At 44.9% G+C, this 25,720-nt stretch overlaps 2 protein-coding genes across 2 annotated transcripts in view; both read right to left on the reverse strand.

Moving 5' to 3' along the window:
* Positions 1-1,355: 1,355 nt before the first annotated feature.
* On the reverse strand, positions 1,356-10,019 carry LOC106809089 (solute carrier family 23 member 2-like). The gene is made up of 9 exons (XM_014812050.1): positions 9,924-10,019; positions 9,298-9,458; positions 8,280-8,374; positions 6,335-6,423; positions 5,500-5,607; positions 3,684-3,837; positions 2,803-3,053; positions 1,919-2,288; positions 1,356-1,372 (listed from the first exon to the last, which is right to left on the reverse strand). Exons 1-9 carry the CDS (start codon positions 10,017-10,019, stop codon positions 1,356-1,358), a joined length of 1,341 nt encoding a protein of 446 aa, XP_014667536.1.
* A 5,990-nt stretch (positions 10,020-16,009) lies between these two features.
* Positions 16,010-25,720, reverse strand: part of LOC106809110 (coiled-coil-helix-coiled-coil-helix domain-containing protein 1-like) — a 14,070-nt gene continuing 4,359 nt past the window's right edge. Inside the window, exons 2-3 of the mRNA XM_014812073.1 lie at positions 17,107-17,225; positions 16,010-16,629 (exon numbers count right to left, since the gene is read on the reverse strand). Coding sequence (XP_014667559.1) covers positions 16,501-16,629; positions 17,107-17,225 — 248 coding nt within the window. The 3' untranslated portion in view covers positions 16,010-16,500. The remainder of the gene's footprint in view (positions 16,630-17,106; positions 17,226-25,720) is intronic.

A 25,720-nucleotide genomic window follows, 5' to 3' on the forward strand; every position in this document is an offset into this window, starting at 1 on the left:
GTGTGTGTGTGTGTGTGTGTGTGTGTGTGTGTGTGTGGGGGTGTGTGTGTGTGTGTGTGTGTTTGCATGTGTGTGTGCGCGCATGCTTATGTACGTGCACGATGCAGCGAGGGAATGTCGAGGAGCACACTCCGCGGGCAAATTGATCATGGAGCTCGCATATGAGAGCCTTCGACTTGCTCGCATGCGTTCTCGTGCGTCGACTTTTCCATGAGCTGTATCGGCCACGTTTTAAGTTGTGCGCGAATGACATATCGACAAAATAGCGCGCTCTGTAACCATGCACCACGCTATTCTACACTCATACTCTGGGTTCGTATGCATCGAGGCAAAGAGATAAATAAACGTGACTTCATCTCTAACATAAGCTAATCTTATACTTCTGACCTCTGACCTCTGACCTAGTGACCTCTGACGTGGTCGTTGTCTACACGGCCGCCATGGGCCGCTTATTATTTCTAGCAAAAAGACGATACAAGTTCATTTTTTTCCAAACTCTATTAGAGACTAGCGAATATAATAGGCGCGTTCACACTGGCGCGAATAAGCGGGATGCAAATCCCGGTTTTTGCATCGCGATCGAAATACCGAGATTATTACAAGTGTGAACGCACTAATACCCACTAATAATCGCGATCAGCATCGCGCTCCAAATCGCACTTTTGACTGCGATTATTTGGAATTAGCGCGATTATTTGCGTGTGTGAACGATCGCTTTGGAATTAGCGCGATTATTTGCGTGTGTGAACGATCGCTTTGGAATTAGCGCGATTATTTGCGTGTGTGAACGCTCGCGCAAATAATCCCGGTATTTTAGCGCGATTATTTGCGTGTGTGAACGCTCGCGCAAATAATCCCGGTATTTTCTATCCCATCATTCTAAGCGAGTGAGCAGTAAGCATGCGCAGTGAGCATCATTCCGGCAGTGAGCATGCGCAGTTCTATTAATAGAATTATCCCGCTCGGCGATTAGCGCGATTATTCGCCTGTGTGAACAACGACACAATTATCTCGGTATTTCATCGCGATTAGCATCGCGGTTTTTCTTGTGTGTGAACGCGCCTAATATGATAATAATATGACTTGCCGTAAATATTACTAATGGTTAGAACCAAGCAATAATTAAACAAACCAATGGTCATCACATTTAAAATTCATTATTTTCATAGCGATAAAAAAAAATTCATGTCAAATATACGCATCCACTGTTGAGCTGATTTTCCGTTTCTTTTGACGCAATTTAAGAATGAATAAATTTGCAATAAAAATTCTAATAAAATACATCACTAAGAGCAGTACTGCGGACGGACGACGTTGGAGATCACTTGTCACTGCCTTATGTGCCATCTAGGCACCTACGAGGGATAACTACCTAAGAGTGCCAACGCATAAACCACTCATATATGTTATGAAAAATATGCTATTAATTTAGGGTTGGGATATAAATAGTGATAGGATTAGATGTGAAATAGAATCGTACATGCATTTCATCTACTCCTGATGTAATGAGTATATTTATGATGTTTTTATGAACTGACGATATATACGGAACACGGGCATCCCAGAATAGGGTAAAAATAATATACATTGGGTGTATATACTCAGGCGTGTGTATTTATGCATGTGTAATCGTGTTTACGTATCTCTCCCATATACTCGCCCTCTTTTCTCCTACCCCCCTTCTCTCGTTCCCAATCTATCTCTCTCCGTCGCCTCTTCTTTTTCTCAGTGTGTGCTTGTACGTGCCAGACTGCTTTCCCTCACTCGTGTAGCCTACATTGGAAAACTAGCGTACGGATTTCGCACAGTAAAAGTCAATCCTGCGCCTATATGAAAACTGCACTAAATAAACCACATACACGTACACTACTATCACGGCGGCCGCACTGACAAGTTAGAAACAGCTCTACTGCTTTACCTGGAACCGTCAGGTCCATGAGGAAACCGACGGTGGCGCCGATCAGCGGGCCGCATGAGAGCGCGGCCAGCAGGGCACTGTCCAGCTGCTGGTTTCCCGTCTGCAAGCGATCGCTATTTCGCGCCGACCAATCAGGAAGCACGGAGCCCATCATGACGGCGACGCCGAGCACGGTCGTCGCCCGCGGCGTGCGCAGATCGACGTCGGCCGCGTAGGCGACGGCCGACGAGAAGATGACGCACGCGTTGACCAAGATGGCGCCGCCGATGACGGGGCGTGGCTGTACCGCGAGGATGGACGAAAAGCGGCTGAAGAGACCGCAGAAACAAAGCAGCAGACCGCCGACGACGGCGACCGAGCGGCTGGCATTCTGTAAAACAGTTACATGTTACACATGTGGCATTGTGCCAGCAGCAGCATATCTTAACGTTTTCTCGCGCTCGGCAAAACGCTCGCCCGTTTTTTTTCATGGTTTCGAATGCGAAAATTTCGGGGCGATTTAATTTCAACAGGCGGAAAGGTTGAAATCGGCTCGCATTCGTCATTTCTATCGCGTGAAACCGGAAGGATAGTGTGATTTACCTATCAGTCTATCCTGATTGACAGGCCACGCTATCCAATCATAGTTGTGATAGGACGTTCTCAAAGACAATTCATGTATGGCAACGAAGCGCCGCAAAATCGACATTTTGGCGTGCACGCGTAAGAAACTGCTCCAATAACTTAACAGACCTAACAACAAAATTAAAGATGGCGTAGTTATCATCTTCAGAAAAATAGGTCTATTAAAAACTACATAGTAATGCCAGGTGTACATACGGGAGTCCTTACTACGCACTACCGCATGTATTACTATCATCAGCGGTCCCGACTCACAATCGTACCTGGGTGATTCCAATCACTCCGATGTTAGGCGGGTGCGTGGTGAGCGGCAGGCCGGTGATAGAACCGCCGAGGATGCCGGACAGACCCTCCATGATGATGGCACGGTTGACGGCGTGTGCCGGCGGCGGCGGCACGTGCGTTACCCTGGCGACGGCGTGGTAGCAGGCGAGGCTGTTGACGATCGATACGAGCGTGGACAGCACGAAGCCGGCGTAGGTGACAGAGCTGACCGTCGGCGTGCCGTACTGACCTGCGGGGATCGCGATCATGATTATGGATATGGCGTTGATGACGACGACGCTGCTGCTGCTGCTGCTGATGATGATGATGATGAAAATGATGATGATGAACATGACGATGACGATGATGATGATGCTGATGATGATGACGATGATGATGATGATGATGATGACGATGTTGATGATGATGACGAGAATGACGACGATGATGATGATGATGATGATGCCGATGTTGGTGTTGATGATGATGATGATGATGGCGATGTTGATGATGATGATGATGATGATAACAGAGACGTACGTACGCGGGTGTAACGGATTTTTCTATTACAGTGGAAAATTTGAAAATTTGTATTTATCCAATACAAGGTCACATTCGGCCACGACTAAAGATAGAACGTCAATCAACCCCCTGACGCTACTCTAATGTTGGGTTACTAATTGCGTCATCGTAGAACATCCCATTACTTAATTTAATCTCAATTCCGACACGCGTCATAGTGGGTCTTGATACTCCGTGCAAACTGAAGCTGCGTCGAGAGCGTGAGTCACTCGTACCGGAGTGAAGCAGGCACGAACAATTAATGTGATGTTTAGCCCTGGTGAATGAGGGGGGTCACCTCACAAACGCGCTCCCGTACCTGGGTATGGTAAGTGGAACCACTTGCTGTTGTGTGCCCACTCACTGTAGGCGGGATCCGCGTATTGCGCTGGTGAAGCCGTGTCCGTAGGCAATGCTTCGGTCTCCGTCAGTATCACACACAACACCCAGACGATGACCATGCCAAATAAAACCTGTGCGGCGGTCAGGAATATGGTCGAAATCAGCGAGCATGTCGTGAGATGGAATACGAAAGCGAACACCTGCCAGATGTGCTTTCATTGGCGTAAGTGCTTTCAAATGCGTAAGCGAAAAACATGTCGGGGCATTACAGCTTATACAGCCCGATACTCATGTGAAATGTGGCAGGAAACCGAACGAGTTTGTTGAGTATAATGTAGAAGCTCAGCGGCGTATAATGTCGAGGTGAGGTGAAGAATTAAAAGTTACCACTCTTTTGTGTAAGTAGCACATACACGTACGCGCACTCGCTCGTGCCGATTTACGTACGTATATAAACGCATGTACACACGCACCTGTGCACGTAAAGCACATACACACACACACACACACACACACACACACACGCACGCACGCACGCACGCGCACGCACGCACGCACGCACGCACGCACGCACGCACGCACGCACACAAACACGCACACACACACGCACGCACGCACGCACGCACGCACACGCACACGCACACACACACACACACATACCGAGCAGGTCTTAAAAAGAGGATATCTGATGAAATAGAGCTTTCGCTTCTTTTGATACCAAAGCCACGGCACACGTATCTTCTTGGCGTAGATCCCAAACAGGCAAACTAAGCCAACGACCCTGAAACACCATTTCAGAGTTTAGAGGCTTTTCCCGTAGAGGCACGGACATTTTCGCCTGAAATATAACAGTGCGCATATCTAATGCCACAAATGCGTTTGAAAAAGTATATAAGGCCACAAAAGCGTTTGTTGAAACATGTAGTAATTATCGCAGCTGACTATGACTCTTCAAATGTTACTTCGACGTAAAATAAACGTTCAATGAGATGTCTACATAGAAGCCAAGCGGATGTAAACGTGTGCATGTGTGGAGGAGTGTTCGCGATATATATTTCTGCGCGGCAGTGGGATCTTGCATGTGCTGTGCATGCGACCGCGTCTCTGGAGTGTATATGCGCGCGTGCTTGCGTGGCAGCGAGTATACTCGCGTCTGTACGCTTCTATATGTCTATGTTAGCCCCACAGCTAATCAGGAGATCATAACTAAACTCGAAAAATAATCTTTGAGATTATTCTCCCTTGCGCGTATATATATATATATATATATATATATATATATATATATCAGCAGAAAATAATCTCGAAAAAAACCTTTGAGATTATTTTCCCTTTGTGTATACATTACTGAGCGGCATATAATATGTTATTATATTATATAGCTCAGCTGTTTATGTATTTATTGATATACGACTAGACTATCGCGACGCGAAAACAATCAGCTTCGGTGTAAAAAAAAAAAAAGATAAAAAGAATCGTGGCAAAGGTTATCGAGAAATACTCAACAACAACAAAAACGCTCGCCGAGCGGCATCGCAGCATCAGCAGCAGCTTCCCGGCGAGGAATGCTCCTCATCTACGCGCGCACTGCTAATTCACTTGCGGTGCGCGCGCAGCCGAAAACAGCTCCCGCTCCGCATCGCACAGTGACGATCTCGCTGAGTGATCACGACCACGTGCAGCGCGCTCTCGAATAATATATACCCGCACACTCACAAAACCGCCAGTGGCCAGCTGCTGTGTTCGCACAGGTTGCTGCTGAAACTGATGCTCGACATGGCGATTAGAATCACCGTGGGAGCGACGGTCAGCGGTCGGATGCGCGGAAGCAGGAAGCCAAACAGTCCAGAGGCGCCGACCACAACCTGCGTAATGGATGCCAGCATCACGCCGCCCTGCAACTAGAAGAAAAACGGATATGCGGGGTCGTCGACAAATCGAGAAGTGTCTGTTATCGGAGCGTAGGTTGTTGTGACAAGGTCGTTCTACGAACATCCGATGAAGAGGAGGGGATTGATTAGGATTGCCGTGAACGCACACCGATGCGCTAGAATTTCTCATGGTGGCTAAATGTTGGCCTAGTTTGAAATATAGACGCGTGTGTGCAAATAAGACGCTGTAGCAATATAGGATTCGCGTAAAAACGTCATTCTTCGATGTATAAAAAGTAGGAAAATCCGCTTTAGAATTCCATCAATACTGCAGCTGTAATAAATCGATGCCCACTGGTACGCGCGCGCACACGCGCGCACACACACGCGCACACACACGCACACACACGCGCGCTCAGTGGCGCCCGCAGATAGAAGCACTGGAAGCACAGTGCTTCGAGTAAATTTTGGGTTAAAAAATTTTGTTTCTACATTTTGTTTCTAAATCTCTCTCGCAAGACTCACCAGATTGCATCTCCAGACGTCTACCATTCAAAATTTTTTAGGGGGGCATGCCCCCAGACCCCCCTAGCATGCAGCGAGCCTGCTTTTTATTATCACTGAGGATTTTATCCTTCTGCGCTTCTAATTTCTTAAGACCTGTGGGCGCCAGTGCGCGCGCTCACACGTATACACGGACGACTCCATATGCACATGCGCGCAAAAAGTGCAATGATCGTATTTCATTTATACGCACCTCTCTTATCCGTGTTTTCCAAACACTTGAATCCTCATTAACGCTGCTGTTTTCAAACGTGTGGTTGAACGTTTCCATCTTTAATATATCTGTCGAAAGTAGCGGATGAAACGTGCCATCATATGCATGGTATGCTGTTTCGCCATATTACTTCACGTTTACGGCTGATATTAATTTGGAAAGATATAATCGAGAACTAACAAAAAAGTCGTTACAGTAGGTAGAGTGCAAAACGCACGGAATGGCTAGACGGAGCAAAAATTGAGTTACGAATGTAATCTGCTACATATATCTTTCATGAAAGTCAGTGGCCACGTTTAAGAAGCAAGCAAGCTAGCGGTTAGCACATAACGCGGCCATCTGTATGTGTCGGATACTTTAGAGACCGTGAGCCAGATCGTCTGCCATATACTAAAAAAATGAAAGTCAGTTGAACTTCAATATAGACATTCTACACGGTTTACACAAGATAACATTAAAATGGCAAGTGTAACCGCTGTGTCAAACGCGTACATAACATTTTCAGCAATTACAACGGCAATAATTAAATGCAATACGCTCGAAGGGCGGGTTTATACTGATTCAATATTTAGTTTGTTGAAAACAGCGACTGATCTGGTGAAACCGGAATGATTCCTATGTAATGCTCAGTTTAAAAAAGCAAGGTTCATTTGCAGTGCAATGGAAAACTTCGTCGAAACGGTCGTTATCAATGCGATGATAATATATACTTTTATTATTATATTCATATAATAATAAAAATTAATATATTTTAATTATTTAGTATAGTAATTTTATTTTTGTTATTTGTCATTTTTAAGAATTTTACGAGATATATCTGTTTACGACCGAGAGTGAACTAAACGTGTTTGAAAGTCCCGCAGAACTAAGTTAACAGAGCAATGTATCATCGAGCCGATATGAAAAGTTTGTGATTGGGTTCCAATCTTTTCTAGTCACAATTTTATACTTAGCTGTAGATCAAGCTTTCTTCATAAGTACGTGATATCAGTGTAATATATAGAAACTTAAGCCCATAACCCATAAAATGTAGTGTAGGCAATAAATAAGTCAGCTACCGAGCAACTGACGCCTTCGCGTCAATACTTACACATAAAGGCGTTACAGTGAGCGCGAGCGACGAAATAGAGTGCGATGGAAATGTTGTTCTTTTCCTTTTTATATGAGATCGTCAGACAGCAAGCATCCTAGCAAGTATCCCTCTAGAGATTCCGTATGCAGTGACTTTTCACTCGCTACCGTCAGTGTGTACAGAGTGATGATCACTGCTCTCTGACAGTGACAGTTATTATTCCGGCGACGTTCCCGATGGCAATTTGCGGCGTGCAGCTGGGGCCGCCAATTAAAATTTTGTCCTTGTCTTTCGGCACTCGCCTTGCCGATGACCTTTAATTATTTTATATTCAGTAACCGAGATATTATTTTCCCCGTTAATTTTCACACCGGCGATGAAGCGCTGCACATGCGAATATACACATAAGCACAGACACACGCGCCGCACATGCAAGTGCACACGTAAATGCGCGCACGCATAAGCGAGTGTGTGTGTGGGGGGGGGGGGGGTATTACCCCATTTGCCGCACGCCGTAAAGCCAATTTGTGATAAAAGATTTATGCTTTACCACATTTTATTGCTTTCCCCGCATCCAATTTTTGTTTTCATTTCAGGCCGCGTGCTATGCTCCTCCACCAACTAAAATGCGTTATTTTTCGCGGTATTTATGCTAGCGTGTGTGGTTATTTTAATAAGTCCACGTGCAAGCAGGTCGTTTAGGTTTCACAGTGAGAGCTAACTGCCCACGTGGACTACAACAGGTGGGGGCAATGTCAGAAAGTTTACTACATATACGAACAGTGATTGAGTCGATGAGTAGTTATGAGCGACGTGTCTGAGATTGGTATGGCATTGCAGTAATAAGCCTACCTGATGCGTTATTAGGACACTCCCATGTTCCTAACGAAGTGAGAGCGACAATAGGTAGGACGAAGCCTGTCGCTGGAGCCATCATTATAGGAAGCCTAAAATTATAGTGAGCGACGCCATGAGAAGAAAATACAAAAGCAAAAAGAATAGCAAGGCTTTTGAGTCGTGCAATCAGCCAGATAGCAGATTCACCAAAGCAGTAAATACCAGTAATCTACCTCCCGTTAATTAATAATATTCCCATTTATCGTCTGTCAGGGGGTGCTCTCGCCACCTCCCCTCCCTGCGTTCTCCTCTCTCTCTCTCTCTCTCTCTCTCTCTCTCTTCTCTCCTCTCTCTCTCTCTTCTCTCTCTCTCTCTCTCTCTCTCTCTCGTCGCTCGCTCGATCTCTCTCTCTCTCTCTCTCTCTTCTCTACTTCTTCTGTCTTCTCTCTCTCTCTCTCTCATTGCTTGCATCTTCTCGCTCTGCGTCGCTCTCTCTCTGCTCTTTCTTTCTCTTCTCTCCTGTGTTGTGTGTGTTGTTTGTGGGTCGTGTGTGTGTGTGTGTGTGTTTTTGTGTGTTGTGGGGCGGGGGGGCGTTTGTGTGTGTGTGTGGTGTGTGGTGGGTGTTGTGGTGGTTTGTGTGTATGTGTGTGTTGTGTGTGCGTTGTGTTTTGCTGTGTGTGGCAGTGGCCACGCAGCGTGTGGTTGGTGCTGGTAATGTGTGTGTGGTGGGCGGGTGTAATATTTTTCCTTCTTCTGCGTGAATCTCTCACTCGCCTCTCTATCTGCTATTCTCTCTCTCTCTCTCTCGTCGCTCTTCTCTCTCTCCTCGTCTCCCTCTCCTCTCTCTCTCTCTCTCTCTCTCTCTCTCTCTCTCTCTCTCTCTCTCTCTCTCTCTCTCTCTCTCGCTCGCTCGCTCACTGGCTCGCTCGCTCTCCCTTTCCTTCTAGCTTTCTCCCACGCAATCCTTCTCTCGTTCTTTTCCTAGATCTCTCTCATCACTTTCCCTCATACGAGTTTCGTCAGTATGTGTTACCTTATGCCGAGCACCACCTGCGCCACCGTAGCGATGCCGGCGACAAACGCCATGTTTCCGAAGAGCTCCACTCGCACGCGGATGTCGTCATCGTCAGCGCACAGGGATCGCGACAGCGTTAACGACGACAGGTAGACGCCGCCGATCGTCACCAGGAGATGCTGGTTACCATAACAATGCATACATTACCATAGCAACGATTATATTGACGCAACAACGCATACATTACCACAGCAACGCGCACTTTACTTCGTCACGAAGACAGAATATTGTTTGTGGATCGACACGATCTTTAGTCATCCTGCATGCTTCTCACAACGCCCATGAGTAAACAAGTAAATACGGATCACCTTGACAATAATGATTTTGACTATAAGATTTCATGCGTCATTAAGAATTCATTATAGATTTTACATTACCAAGTTCGCATCACATTGAATATTCATCAATGTGTGAAATGTACGGGAGTACGAAATTTCTAATGAACAATTAAATTTTATTATAATTAAGACATACGGAACTACGGAAGCCGGGCTCTCCTAATTACTAGGTAGTCATGGGTCTAGAATCGTGGCTATATATACGAATTCGCAAGTGTTGTGATGAAACATATTTGTAAGCATTACCTGTAATCCAAAGACCACGGCCAGGTACCAGGGAGGATCATCACAGTATCGATATACTAAGCTACTTTCGGATGTGAAGTCATCATCGTCATGCATCAAGTCCCGAGACGTTCCAAGCGAAACTGGGGCGCTAATCTGTCCACTATGGTGCGCTTTGCTGTCGGACTCTACAGGTCCTGCTTATAGAAATTATGATGCGGTGCTCTAGTTATAATTATTTATTACTTACATTACCTCGCATTATGTGTTATTGCATTATGTGTTATTGCATTATGTGCTTTACCACAGTGAAATGCATTACACACAAACTGCGCAGATATCGCGCTAAAGGTGGAGTTAGTGAGTAATAATAAATAATCTTTACTATTATGATAGGTGATAGTATATTATATTAAAAACATGCAAAAATTTTGGTGTTTGTAGGCATATTGGCGTATCCTCACATAGCTGTACAACTGCATTAGAACAGAGTGTACATCAGGAATGGATTACGGTTTCATATTATCAGAGTCGGTCTCCTACTCAGTCGTTCCCACCCTCGCTCCCTCTCCCCTCTACATCTCCCACACAATTCACGGCCACCCTCCGACCTTACATGTTTCCCTACCCGCTTCCCTGCCTTATTCAACACTACCTCCCCCTCTCTACTTATTCTACCTGCTTTCCTCCACCATTAAACGTCCCTACTTTTCTCTATCCCATTCTCGCTCAGTCAGTCAGTCAGTCAGTCATGCAGTCAGGCAGGCCCATCCGGCCGCGAAATTTTTTTTCCCACTTGAGTTCCGGACCACAGCAAATCAGCGCACTCCATTCCCTCGACTTCCTCGAAGCAACAATGTAAAATGAGTACCACCTATACCTAACCCTAAACCGTACACGAACCCTAATACTAACTATAATCATATATATATAACCATATATATACGAACCATATATTACACAATACACTATCTATGGTGGGTCCGGAACTCAAGTGGGGAAAAAAATTTCGCCATCCGGCCGTCTGTCAGCCCATCGCTAAAATTTACTAAAAGTGAGTAAAGTGGTCGCGGTGCCGCCTCAGCCGACGCTCGACGTCTTCATTACACGGGCGAAGCTGCGCATATAGCTGTTGAGCTTTTTACTTAGACGGAAATAAAAGCGTGCGCGAGTTTTCGTACAAAAAAGTTTTCGCGCGCGCTTGCCGATGCCTAATCTCCGTGTAAGTTTCGCTCGAGAGCCTATATAGCACGAGAGCGAGCAGGAACAGCCGTTTCACATGTTAACTCCTACATGCGCTCGCGGCAGACGCGGGGACCACCGCCAGCCGACTACGTGGTGATGACGTCAGAACGCGTAGCAGGGATGACGTGAATGTGGGGCGGCCCTACGCCACAAACACGCACACACAAACACGCACACACACACACACACACACACACACACACATATATATACGCGCAAGCACATATATACGAACACAATCACACACACACACACACAATGATAATGAACGAACGAAATAAACGAAATATATACGAATAAACACAAATAAACGCGCAGTTTCACATTATATATACGTGCTGGTTACGCGGTAATGGACAGAATCAACGAGCAGTCAGTCGTCCCATGGCATTTAGCGAGGCATTGTCGGGAGACGACTAAATCAATTCGCCATAATAGATCGCGTTACAAACGGATGAAATCGCGGGAGATATAGCTCGTGTGGAACTGCAGTGCTGCCCCGCACGGGAAGCAATTATCCGCCATTATTTATGTATGCGGTCGGCTTCACGGTAAACCACTGGGAAAAACAAACTGTAGTTAGAGAAAATGCTACAACGCTGAGCGAGGAATCCATAAATGCTGTGATGACTGGTCGCATTTATTCTAAAAATACAAGTGACCATGCGTACTTGCATCAAAACGCAAATGGTCCTACTTTATCAGAAGTCATTGGGAAATTCACAATTTCCTACATACGAGATGCGCTTATTCGCATGTTATCGGCACAGGTAAATAGATAGCTGGTATCCGATAGTGTTCGAACCAATCCATTTTAACAATTATAACACGTCACGGCGTCGTACACGCGCGTACCAACACGTCACGGCGTCGTACACGCGCGCAACCACACGTCACGGCGTCGTACACGCGCATGCGCGCAGACGAGCGTGCGCCGCTTCAGTTCTCCGTAACTAGCACGTTCGTCTGCATCGCAAGCGGCGTTGCAGGCGGACGAAAATCTCACACTGCCATCACTACGGCGATCCGGCACGCGCACTGGCAATTACAGTCGATGCCGTCGTCGCTGGCAACTTTTCGCACGGTCGATCACTTGCCAGCTGTATTCACTCTCGGATAAATAGTCAGTTGAGAAGCCCTCTCGTAGCAACGCACGCACATAGAGCGCTACCACCCTCCGCTCCCGCACGAAAGACTACTTAGTCAGCTACTAACAACAACAGCTTCTAGCACGCGCGTGATCGGCGTTAGGCTCGGCACTACAGCACCACCAGCTACCCGAATTAGAATGCTAGGGTTGCTGAGGAGCATTATATAGGTCATGCCTAGCAAAGCCGATGTCGGCAACAGGGTACACAATTCGGCGCGGTAATTGTTTCAACTCTTTCGGCGCGTCGAAAACGACTCGCCTGCCCCGCTAAGCGAATAAACCTACAACGGCACATCGTGCGCCGTGTTCGTCTCAACATGGACCTAGAGCACGGCGCACCCGTGAGTTATTTTACTCAAGGAAAATGACGCATGAGTCATTTTACTCACGTGCGCGGCGGATTTTCGTTGAGTAATTTGACGCATGCGTCATTTTACTCACGTGTGCGACGGATTTTCGTTGAGTAATTTGACTCATGCGCCATTTTACTTGAGTAGAATAACTCACGTGTGCGACGGGCTTTAACACAGGGTAGCCGGCGAAGAAATGGAGAGCGGCATAATAAGAAACACTGGGCGTGCACACAGGATAGCAAGTCCTCACTTTTTGAGGCATTGCACGCCATCGCGGGCCACGTTCAGTGTAAGTAACCACAGCGTGACTTCACGCGGTTAAAAGGCGCTTGGGAAATTATGGTAAACTAGAGAGGGCAGTTGTCGCCAACTACATGTATCCCCCGTGTTCTCCCCAAGATGTGCAAGTATACGAAGTTTGGTCGCGCTAGGTCAATTAAGGGCTTGAAAGTTAGAGCAGAAGGAAAATATGATAAAGGTCAAGGTTAAGGGTCAAATAAAGGTTGTGGTGACCTGGTTTCGGTACGCGAACACCTTCTCCCCAAGATTGTAAGTATACCAAGTTTGGTCGCGCTAGTCAATTAGGGCGCGAGTATAGAGTGGTAAGAAATATGATCAAGGTCAAGGTCAAGGTCAAATAAAAGCCGCAGTGACCTTGTTTTGGTACACGACACACCTTCTCCCAAGATGTGTAAGTATACCAAGTTTTGGTCGCGCTAGGTCAATTAGGTGTAGGAGAGCGCAGGCTCTCGCATTCCCACACTCCCTGCACCCTCGCGGGGTCGGGGATGGGTAATATTCCCCAGGCATCATCTCGCTCTACCCCTCTTTCGCAAAGTCGCATTTTAGCCTAGCCTCCACATCCGATTCCCAACTCTCCTTCTTCGAGCTACCTTTCGCCAATCTACCTTACCTCACCCGCCGAGCGCCTCCGCGAATCGCAACTCTAAGGTACGACAGTATACTGTATTCAATTACGCGTCACGCGCGGCGAGTCTTACGACGCGGAGACATCTGTATAGTATCATATGATTGTGTTTGACTAGAGTGAAATAGACGCACGAAGAGTAGCTTTCATAATACTGGCTTTCTGTTATCTATCGACGCAACAACCTGTCACTACCCTTAAGGCGACTACCTCGCACATGCCAAACCGTGAACCTGGTAACGGGAGTTGAAGGACTGACTTATATAGGGGCCGAGTTAGAGAGCGGAAGGAAATATGATCAAAGGTCAAGGATAAAGTCAAATAAAGGTCGCAGTGACCTGGTTTTGATACGCTCCTCACCTTCTCCCCAAGATGTGTAAGTATACCAAAGTTTGGTCACGCTAGCGTCAATTAGGGTCGAGTTATAGAGCGGAAGGGAAATTCTCTGCGGCGGACCGAGCGGCGGCGGCTGGGGAGATATGAAACCATAGTATCCCCACCGACTTCGTCGCGGGGGATACAATAAACACAAAATGTGTTTGTTACCAAAGTCTTAATGTCTATGTGCTCTCCATCGCCTAATAATTCCACGTAAATGGCGTTAAAATGGTTGTCTCCAACAACTGTATGGTGTTGCTTTAGTTTTTTTCATTGATCAGCTTGCTGTCATCCCATATTAATATTGTCATCCTTACTCTTTGGTTTATTGCAAAATTTAAGCTTTTTCTACTGCAATCCGTAGTATGACCTGTTTATTTGATCAACATTAACTTTGAACTTGATAAAGTCCCTTTGACTTTGAAGACTAGTCTTTTTGAGGTTATGAAGTTACATGCAACGTCAATATAGAGGATGGCATCATAGATATAGAATAGAACTTAGAAGAAACTGCTGCTGGCGCTACAAATAGTCAATAACAGTGTCACATATTGGAACAAGATTAGCTAGTGAAATCCCTCACGAGTCTGTAATTAGTTCAATAAAGATAATCGTTGATATAACAATCATAATGGATGTAAAATTGCATTTGCCAGCATAGTAGTCTAACCTCCGTATGAAAGCCAGCGTATACCGACGTACGAAAAATTTGGTGAATACGCTGGCGTACGTCGAATAAGCTTTGGGTAAGCTTTGTATAAGTTAAGAGCACGCTGAAGCACGCTGAAGCACGCTGGTATACGTCATAGTACGGAGAGCGCATCGGAAAATGCGAGTGCGTCGGAAAAACCAGCGTGCTTCAGCGTGCTCTTAACTTATACAAAGCTTACCCATAACTTATTCGACGTACGCCAGCGTATTCACCAAATTTTCCATACGTCGGTATACGCTGGCATTCATACGAAGGTGTGACAGCGCCATAATGGAGATTCTGAAAATTATTAATATCACGCCTTGCAATCGCAATGTACAAATGACACATATCAAATTGTAGATAGCTATCAACTGATAATCATATCTAATTATATTATTTGTTAAGAAAATATGCACTGGTACACTTCTTATGTTCACAGTAATAGGTATTACTGAAATGTGAAGTACAATGTTTTTCTGTAATAAATCAGACTTGTGCACTTTGTTTCGTGAATAACCTCTCATTTGACACTTAATAAGTCCACACTTCTGATTCCTCACGATCTATATTAATATTATTTAATGTTACAGGGTGCAAGATGTTAATTATGGATAGCCAAACAAAACAACGAACAGTTGGTTCCTTCACGCAAAACTGAAGTTTGTGTATTGTAAAACTAATATTGCATAAGACAGAAAAATAAATTAATTTTTCAGTCCACCAAACTAAACATGTTCATCATTAATACAATATCTCTGGCATAGTAGGCCCATTGATTATGCAATGTTGACGAATGCTAGAGTAACTGGCACCTTGTGTAGTTAATAAGTACATAACCTTATAGCCAAACACGTATTAGTTTGTCCAATATCACTGCTGGTTACATTACAAACAAGACTTGAAATCGGTTGTTGATATGTATCAACGTATCATTTACGTGCCGTAAATGTCATCCAGGAGTCAAGCAATGACGTAAACATTTGTGCGGCCCATATGTTTTGAACGCCAGATGAAATCGAGGTGTCAGCGGTGTAACCACGGACACAGACTAAACATGGAAATGGAGTAAAACACACGTACTAATCACGGACGCACGTGGACAGCCCTGACAAAAAGTTCCTTATCACGAGCGTCCATGTTTACGAAACCACTGATGATAGCATTGCGTACGGCCAAGCATGCGTGCGAAAATTTCCGGTGCACTATAAATCTGTATCACACCCGCTTCGCCGGCAGCGGTTTGAAACTGTAAACAACTCATTTTTGAACTGCGGATTTCAATTAAACATTTCTTAGTAACCAGCAGTGATATTGGACAAACTCATACGCGTTTGGATGTAAGGTTATGTACTTATTAACTACACAAGGTGCCAGTTACTCTAGCATTCGTCAACATTGCATAATCAATGGGCCTAGTATGCCTTTAACAGACAAAACATTGCCTACGTTAATTGAAAACAATTCATGTAAATAAGGTTGAAACTTGGGCACTTCACCCAATGAATCAAACTAATTTTCGTTACCTACACACAAGAATTGTTAATCAACATAACATTATATCATTGTGACATACATTAGATGATCTTACTGCTGAGCGATTCAACACATTGATGGTAGTATTTGAAACAACACCACACACATTTATATGTATCCCAGCTTTAAACATTTATTTAATTCTAGTATGAATGTTGCCCATCTTGACTAGACATGGCAGATGTATGGTATATTTGATCAAGTGTTATCTGCCTATGCTCCTCCCATTGTTATCGCAGCTCCTGATTGGCTTGTATCTCACAATGGTGCAACATCACAGTGGTTTCACAGAAACGCACATGCGTCTAACATGCATGCTAGCTCTTCTTCTTCGGTTGTGGATATCGCTTCAAAAGACTATTGAGATGTTGCGAGGGTAATCGACCACCAATAGCCTCTTTGATAATACCCTTCGCCTCGTCGGCTTTCTTCTTAGATTCGGTTTTCTGTAAGCACCAGAATGTTTAATAGGCATGGAGAACATCATATACTGACATCTATAGTAAGTTTACAAATGAATTAAATTGGGTACATATTAACAAAACCAGTTAGGAACCATGGCATTGAATTTTCTATTCAACTATCATATCATTCTATTCTAAGATGTGCTTTGCAAACAAACTATGTGGCAAAGTATGCAGTAAAATATTCCTGGCTATTGAGTTTGGATGGTTACTGAAAAGGTATGCAGCTATATGGATTGATGCCTATGTTGCTGAGTTAACCTATGGTTGCACTGGAACATCTATCAGTTACCTAATTTTATGTGAAGTCAAATACAATGATGTATATATACCAAAGAACAAAAAAGGAGACGCATAGAGATTAGTACATATATTTAGTTTAAGTTATAAGTACTTTACTGGGGACATAGATGCATTTACCAGCACAACACCTAGACGCTACATGAAATAGAAACTTACCAAATGGCTGTTATAGCATGTTTCAAATGCTGTGATCTCAGCTGTGCAAATATCCTGGCTGAACTCATTCTGTTTCATGCAGGAGAGCATCAATGTCAGCTCATTTATACATACTTTTCCTGAAAACATTCAACATTATATCAGGAGTGAATTAATGCAAAGGAATGGACAAGGCTATATTATTGGAAATCCAAAGTTTGCTAGCCCAAATATAGTTAAAGATTTAGTGAGTGTAACTCAACAACCCTGAACTCGGAATCCACTGCAAACATTCCCCTTGCATTGTAGGCAATTGGTTTCCCATACACTTTCATATTCAGCAGATATACCTAAAAATGCACAACACAGTTTTCAAAGATTTGCGCCATAACATGAGAGGTGCATACATGTACGTTATTTCAAACAAAACACTGTTTTGTGCATTTATCCAGTGACATCAGAAGCTAGGTTGGTTTGGGGAGTCTACCAATTCCTATGCAATTACTTCATACCCGATAATATGTGGACTTAGCTTTACTTTAGCTCTAGCATTATAGGTTCCACCACTACCCATTACAGATTCATGTAGTGTGAAATGATGGATGCTACCGTTAGGTTTAAATTAACAACTATTATACTGTCTGCAGGAAATGCCAAATCTAAAGAATTATTTCTTTGTCTATTAGAATGTATTTAAACTCTCTATTATCGTCTTTTAAAACGAAGATGATGGAGTGAACCATCATTTCAATATGCTACGACAGCCTTTGATAAAGTTTTAGTGATCAAGTTCAATAAACTGTAGATATGTACGCTGGCACTGAATGATATTGCTCTGTGCTACTACGTTCTACTCTGAAATATTGAGAGTGTCTGTTGGCTTGCCTTTCTATTATATTTGCAGTGTCAAAGTCAATGAATTTTTTTTAATGTAATTTTCCTTTGGGATTAACAGGGAGGGATGGGACGAACCACTCAATCACGTTGTAGAGGTTTGGTGACCCTGTGTCGTGGGTTGGAAGGTTTACACTGGCTAGCATCTTATTATGGCTGATAGGGTCTATGTCTCCCTGGGTACTGCCGGAACGTACCCTGGGTACTGCCGGAATGTAACCTGGGTACTGCCGGAACGTACCCTGGTAACTATCTAATATGCCGGACCATACCTCGCCTACTCCAAACCGTACCCAGTTTTCAGCCCCCTCGACCGACTGTTGGCAGGAAGCGTACCGCTTTACGGCAATAGTCTAGGCTTGTTTCCGGTACATGTGGTGCATTTCCCGCACGACAATACGTTTCCAACTCCCCATCTTCGCTCTTCGTAACCCTTACCCTGTTGCGTTTCACCTCCCGACCCTTTCTACAAATGTCAGCGAGTCTATACATTTCCAACCCATTAAGATAATCATACACATTTTCCTGTTCCACAACACTTGCCACCATCTTGCAAAAATCTCGCATGCGCAGTGTACGCATGCGCGAAAATGTCGTAAACATTACGAAAGGAATTCTGGCGTGCGAACGCGTGACGTCACCGGTATTGTATATACATGCACCATAGCTGCCATGTGTTTTAGCTACATATCCGGTGCATGTATATACAATACCGGTGACATCACGCGTTCGCACGCCAAAATATTTTCAAACAGGATTGCCAGTAGTGCTTACTTTGTGGAATAAAAGGATAAATACATGGTGTAAAGTTGTGTGAAGTGTTCAAAAAAATAGGTGAGATGTCCATGTAATATTGCTCGCTCGCTCTCCCTTTTCGTACTCCCTCGCGCTCTCTCGTTCTCTCAACCTCTCTCGTTGTCTATCGCAATCTTTATAGCACATTGTAAATGACTTTCGCGTTACCAAAACAACTCGCCAAAACAACATACAGTTGCGTGACTTTAGCGTGACCTTACAGGAAACTCACGTACGTACATACATAGATTCGCGAAATATAATATACTCATGACCGCCGCAAGAAATATTTTAAATCATTAAGACCGTAGCTCATTACTTGGCGGGGTGACAGATGGAAATTTTGTTAGTGTTGATGTCTGCGCCGAGGAAGCCTTGATCGTAGATTCCTCGATACCCCCGTAGCGTATGTATCGGTAACGGCCAGTACAGAAATAATTAGACGCACTAAGCCTGTCCTACGTCAAACGAACCGTCGCAAGGAATTCGGTTTCCTCTTCGCAGCTGTGCATAAGCGATTCGCCTTCGCTTACTATCCTATCGCATCTGAAAATCATTTGCCCGAGCAGCGTTTTTGCTAATTGTATGCTCGGTTATAAGTCGGCCGATGCCGATAGACGCCGCGGCATGACGACGCGGGGGCAACAGCTGCCGAGTCGCACGCCGCCGTCGCGCACGCGTTACAACAACACCGCATCGCATGCGATGCCGCCGCGTCGATCGGCACTATAACTGCTTACCGAGACCATCGTCGCTGTCCGAGTCGTCGTTCATCGTCGTTCGTCGCCTCGTCCTACAGCTGGATCTCAGCCGATGACTGTGTGTCCATTCCACGACAGTGTCGCCACGAGGCAGGCTCGGCTCCGTGTACTCCCAGTGTTATCGCGCTATGCGGCGGCACTGCGCACCCAAGCTGAGAGAAGCCCGTCGATCGGTGTGCGGCCAGCACAATAGCATCCTCTCACGGAGAGAGGCAGAGACGAGGCTGCATCAATACGTCACGGCGTCGTACATGCGCGTACCAACACGTCACGGCGTCGTACACGCGCGTACCAACACGTCACGGCGTCGTACACGCGCGCCCAAGCAACACGTCACGGGCGCGTACATGCGGCAGCGGCAACAAACGTACGGCGTCGTAACACCGCGTACCAGACACCGTCACGGCGTCGTACCCGAGCGCGCACAAAAAGCGTCACGGCGCCGTACACGCGCGAAACCAACACGTCACGGCGTTCGTACACGCCGCGTAACGCAACACGTCACGGCGTCGTACATCCGCGAACCAACACGTCACGGCGTCGTACACGCGCGACCAACACGTCACGGGCGGGTCGTACACGCGCTTTACCAAAACAACCGGTTTTCACGCCGGCGTCGCCGCGCCGGCAACACAGTCAGCGCGCGTACACCGCGTAACACGTACTCACACGGGTACACAAGTGCAACGGTCGTACGCCACACGCAGGCATCAGCGCGCGCGCGCAGACGAGCGTGCGCACGCCTTCAATCTTCCGTAACTAGCACGTTCGTCTGCATCGCAAGCGGCGTTGCAGGCGGACGAAAAATCCACACTGGCCATCACTACGGCGATCCGGCACGCGCACTGCAATTACAGTCGAGCAGTCGTCGGCTGGCAAACTTTTCGGCACGGTGCGATCACTTGCCACTGTCATTCACCTCTCGATAAATAGTCAGTTGAGAGCCCTGCTCGTAGTCAACGCACCAGATAGAAGGCGCTACCACCCTCTCGCCTCCGAGCGAAAGCACTACTTAGTGCACTCAACTAACAAACACAAGCTTCTTAGCACGCGCGTGATCGGCGTTAGGACTCGGCATCTACAGCACCACCAGCTACCCGAATAGAAAGCTAGGTGCTGAGGACATTATATGGTCATGCCTAGCAAAGCGCCGATGTCGGCAACAGGGTACAACAATTCGCGCGGCTAATTGTTTCAACTCTTTCGGCGCGTCGAAAACGACTCGCCTGCCCCGCTAAGGCGAATAAATCGCTTACAACGGCACATCGTGCGCCGTGTTCGTCTAACATGGACCTTAGAGCCGCGCGCAACCGCGTGAGTTATTTACTCAAGGAAAATGACGCCAATGAGTCATTTTACGCTCACGTGCGCGCGGATTTTTCGTTGAGTAATTGACAGCATGGCGTCATTTTACTCACGTGGTGTGACTGACGATATTTCGTTGAGTATATCTTGAGCTCTATGCGGCCATTTTAGCTTGAGTAGAATAACTCACGTGTGCGACGGGCTTTTAAGCAACAGGGATAGCCGCGAAAGAAATGGAAGCGGCATAATTAAGAAAACACTGGGCGGCTGCCAGCACGAGAGAAGCAAGTGCCCACTTTTTGATGGCATTGCACACCAGCGCGGCGCCACGTTCCCAGTGTAAGTAAACCAACAGCGTGAACTCTCACGCGCTTAAAAAAGCGGCTTGGAATTATGGTAAAAGCAGAGGAGGGCAGTTTTCGCCAAACTACATGATATCCGCCCGTGTTCTCCCCAAGACTGTGCAAGTATAATCGAAGTTTGGTCGCGCTAGGTCAATTAGGAGGCTTGAAGTTAGAGCAGAAAGGAAAATATGATAAAGGTCAAAGGTTAAGGGTCAAATAAAGGTTGTGGACCTGGTTTCGGTACCTAAACACGCTTGCCTCCCCAAGATTGTGTAAGTATACCAAAGTTTCGGTCGCGCTAGTCAATTAGGCCGAGTTATAGCAGTGGTAAGGAAATATGAATCAAGGTCTAGGTAAAGGTCAAATAAAAAGCCGCAGTGACCTTGTTTGGTAGCACGACACACCGTTCTCTCCAAGACTGTGTAAGTATACCGAATTTTGGTCGCGCTAGTCAATTAGGTTGTAGGAGAGCGGCAGGCTCTCGCATTCCCAGCATCCCTGCACCCTCGGGCGAGGGTCGGGGATGGTAATATTCCCAGGCATCATGCTCGCTCTACCCTCTTCTTCGCAAAGCGCAGTTTTAAAGGGCCTAGCCCCCAGCATCCGATTCCAACTCTCCTTCTACGAGCTTACCTTTCGCCAATCTACCTTCACCTGCACCCCCGAGCGCGCTCCGCGGAATCGCACTCTAAGGTACGACATATACTTGTATTCAATTACGCGTCACGCGCGCGCGAGTCTTACGACGGCGGAGACATCTGTATAGTATCATACGATTGTGTTTGACTAGAGGAAATAGACCACGAAAGAGTAGCTTTCAATAATAACTGGCTTTAATGTTATCTATCCGACGCAACAACCTGTCATGCTACCCTTAAGGCGACTACATCGCACATGCCAAACGCGTGAACCTGGTAACGGGAGTTGAAGGACTCGATTAATAGGGGCCGAGTTAGAGAGCTGGAAGGGAAATATGATCAAGGTCAAGGTAAAGGTCAAATAAAAGGTCGCAGTGACCTCGGTTTTGATACGCTCCTCACCTTCTCCGCAAGATGTGTAAGCTATAACGCAAAGTTGGTCACGCTAGGTCAATTAGCGGGTCGAGTTATAGAGCGGAAGGAAATTCTCTGCGGCGGACCGCAGCGGCGGCGGCTGGAGATATGAAACCGAAGTATCCGGCCACCGACTTTCGTCGCGGGGGATACAATAAAGCTACAACATGTGTTGTTACCATAGTTCTTAATGTCTGTGTGCTCTCAATCGGCCGTGAATGAAGTTCCAATCGTGAAGATGGGCGGTTAAAGGTTTGTCTGTCCAAACAAACTGTATGGTGTTGCCTGTTAGTTTTGTGTTGCATTTGATCACTGCTGTCATCTCAGTATGTAATTATTGTCATTCCTTACTCTTTGTTATTGCAAAATTTAAGCGTTTTCCGTAAACTCTGGCAACTCTCGTAGTAGACCTGTTAATGTTGATCAAGCATTAAACTTTGAATGCTGTGAGTAAAGGTCCCTTTGAGCTTGGAAGACTGAGCTTTGAAGGTTATGAAGTTACATTCAACGTCAATATAAGAGGATGGCATCATAGATATAGACATAGATACTTAGAAAAACTGCTGCTGGCGCTACAAATAAGTCAATAACAGTGTCCAGCATATTGGAAAAAATTAAGCTAGTGAAAATCCGCCTGCACGAGTCTGTAATTAGTTCATAAAGATAATCGTTGAATATATACAATCATAATGGATGTAAAATTGCATTTGCCAGCATATAGTCTAACCGGCGGCGTATGAAAGCCAGCGGTATACCGACTACGAAAAATTTGGTGAATACGGCTGGCGCTACGTCGAATAAGCTTCTGGTAAGCTTTGTATAAGTTAAGAAGCACGCTGAAGCACGCTGACACGCTGGTACTAATACTCATAAGTACGGAGCAGCGCATCGAAAATGCGAGTAAGCGTGCGGAAAAACCAGGCTTCACGTGCTTCTAACTTAATACAAAAGCATACCCATAAACTTATCGAACGTACGCCAGCGTATTCACCACAATTTCCAAATACGTGCGTAACGCGGCATTCATACGAAGGTGTGACAGCGCCATAATGGAGAATTCTGAAATATTAATATCACGCCTTGCAAATCGCAATGTACAAATGACACATATCAAATGTAGAATAGCTATCAACTGAATAAATCATAATCTAATTATATTATGTTTAAGAAAATATGCATGCTGGTACACTTCTTATCGTTCAACAGAATAGGTATTACTGAAATGTGAAGTACAATGTTTTTCTGTAATAATATAGAGCTTGTGCACTTTGTTTCGTGAATAACGCTCTCATATGAGCGCACTTAAATAAGTCCACATACCTGAGATTCCTCCACGATCTATATTAATATTAATTTAATGTTACAGGGTGCAAGATGTTAAGTATGGATAGGCCTAAACAAAACAACGAACAGTTTGGTATTCCTTCACGCAACAACTGAAGTTTTGTGTATTGTAAAAACTAATATTGCAGTAATACAGAAAAAATGAATTAATTTTTCAGTCCAACCAACTAAACATGTTCATCATTAATACAAATATCTCTGGCATAGTACCCATGATTATGCAAATGTTGAAGCCGAATGCTAGAGTAACTGGCACCTTGTGTAGTTAATAAGTAACTAACCTTATAGGCCAAACACTATTAGTTTGTTCCAATATCACTGCTGGTTAACATTACAAAACAAGAAATTGAAATCGGTTGTTGATCAATGTATCAAACGTAATCAAAGTTTACGTGCCGTAAATGTCATCCAGGAGTTCAAGCAATGACGTAAACATTTGTGGCGCACCATATTGTTTTGGACGCCAAGATGAATCGAGTGTCACAGGTGTAACCACGGACAACAGACTAAACATGGAAATGGAGTTAAAAACACACGTATTAAATCACGGACCGCTGCCAACGTGGACAGCGCCTGACAAAAGTTCCTTATCAACGAGCGTCCCATGGTTTAAGCGAAACAAACTGACGATAGAGCATTGCGTACGGCCAAGCAGCCGTGCGAAATTTAACGGTGCACTATAATATCTTATCACACCCGCTTCGCCGGCAGCGTTTTGAACTGTAAACGAACTCAATTTTTGAATCTGCTGGGAATTTCAATTAAACATTTCTTAGTACGCAGCAGTGATATTGGAAAACATCATACGCTTTGGATGAAGTTAGTACTTTATTAACTACACAATGGTGCCAGTTACCCTAAGCATTCGTCAAACATTGCATAAATCAATGCCTAGTATTGGCCTTTAACAGACAAAATCATTGGCCTACGTTAAATTTGAAACAATTCAATGTAAATAAGGTTGACAACTTGGGCACTTCACCCAATGAATCAATAATTTTCGTTACCTACACACAAGATTGTTAATCAACTCTTATAATCATCTGTGAACATACATTAGATGAATCTTACTGGCTATCGATTCAACACATTGATGGAGTATTGGTTTGAAACAACACCACACACCATTATGATGTATCCCAGCTTTAAACAATTTATTTATTTTAGTATGAATGTTTGCCCATCTGACCTAGACATGGCAAGATGTACTGGTATATTTGATCAAGTCTTATCATGCCGTATGGCTCCTCCCAATTGTTTATCGGCAGCTCCTGATTGGCTTGTTAATCTCACAAACTGGTGCAACTCACGCGTGGTTTCCACAGAAACGCACTATGCGCCTAAGCATGTCATGCTAGCTCTTCTTCTTCGGCTTTGTGGATATCGCTCAAAGACTATTGAGAATGTTGGCGAGGGTATCGACCACCATAGCGCTCTTTGATAATACCCTTCGCCTCGTCGGCTTTCTCTTAGATTCGGTTATTTCGTAAAGCACCAGAATGTTTAATAAGGCATGGAGAACATCGATATACTGACATCCTATAAGTAAGTTTTATCAAATGAAATTAAATTGGTAACATAATTAACAAAACCACAGATTAGGAACCATGGCATTGATATTTCTATTGCAACTATCAATCAATCTATCTAAAATGTGCTTTGAAACAAAACTATGTAGGCAGAAGTATGCAGTAAAATCATTCCTGGCTATTGAGTTGGATTGGTTACTGAAAAGGTTGCAGCTATATGGAATTGATGGCCTATGTTGCTGAGTTAACCTATGGTTGGCACCTGGAACATCTATCCAGTTAACCTAATTTTAATGATGAAGTCAAATACAATGATGTAATATATCCAAAGAACAAGAAAAGGAGAACGCATAGAGATTATACATATATTTAGTTTTAAGTTATAAGTACTTTACTGGCGACAATAGATGCATTTACCAGCACAACACACTAAGACGCTACTGATAGAAACTTACCAAATGCTGTTATAGGCAAATGTTTTCCAAATGCCTGTGATCTCAAGCCTGTGCAAAATATCCTGGGCATGAACTCATTCTTTCAAATGGCAGGAGAGCATCAAATGTCAGCTCAATTTATACATACTATTTCCCTGAAACATTCCAACAATTATA

The sequence above is a fragment of the Priapulus caudatus genome, unplaced genomic scaffold, assembly GCF_000485595.1.
Source record: "Priapulus caudatus unplaced genomic scaffold, Priapulus_caudatus-5.0.1 Scaffold14, whole genome shotgun sequence".
Classification (NCBI taxonomy): domain Eukaryota; kingdom Metazoa; phylum Priapulida; class Priapulimorpha; order Priapulimorphida; family Priapulidae; genus Priapulus; species Priapulus caudatus.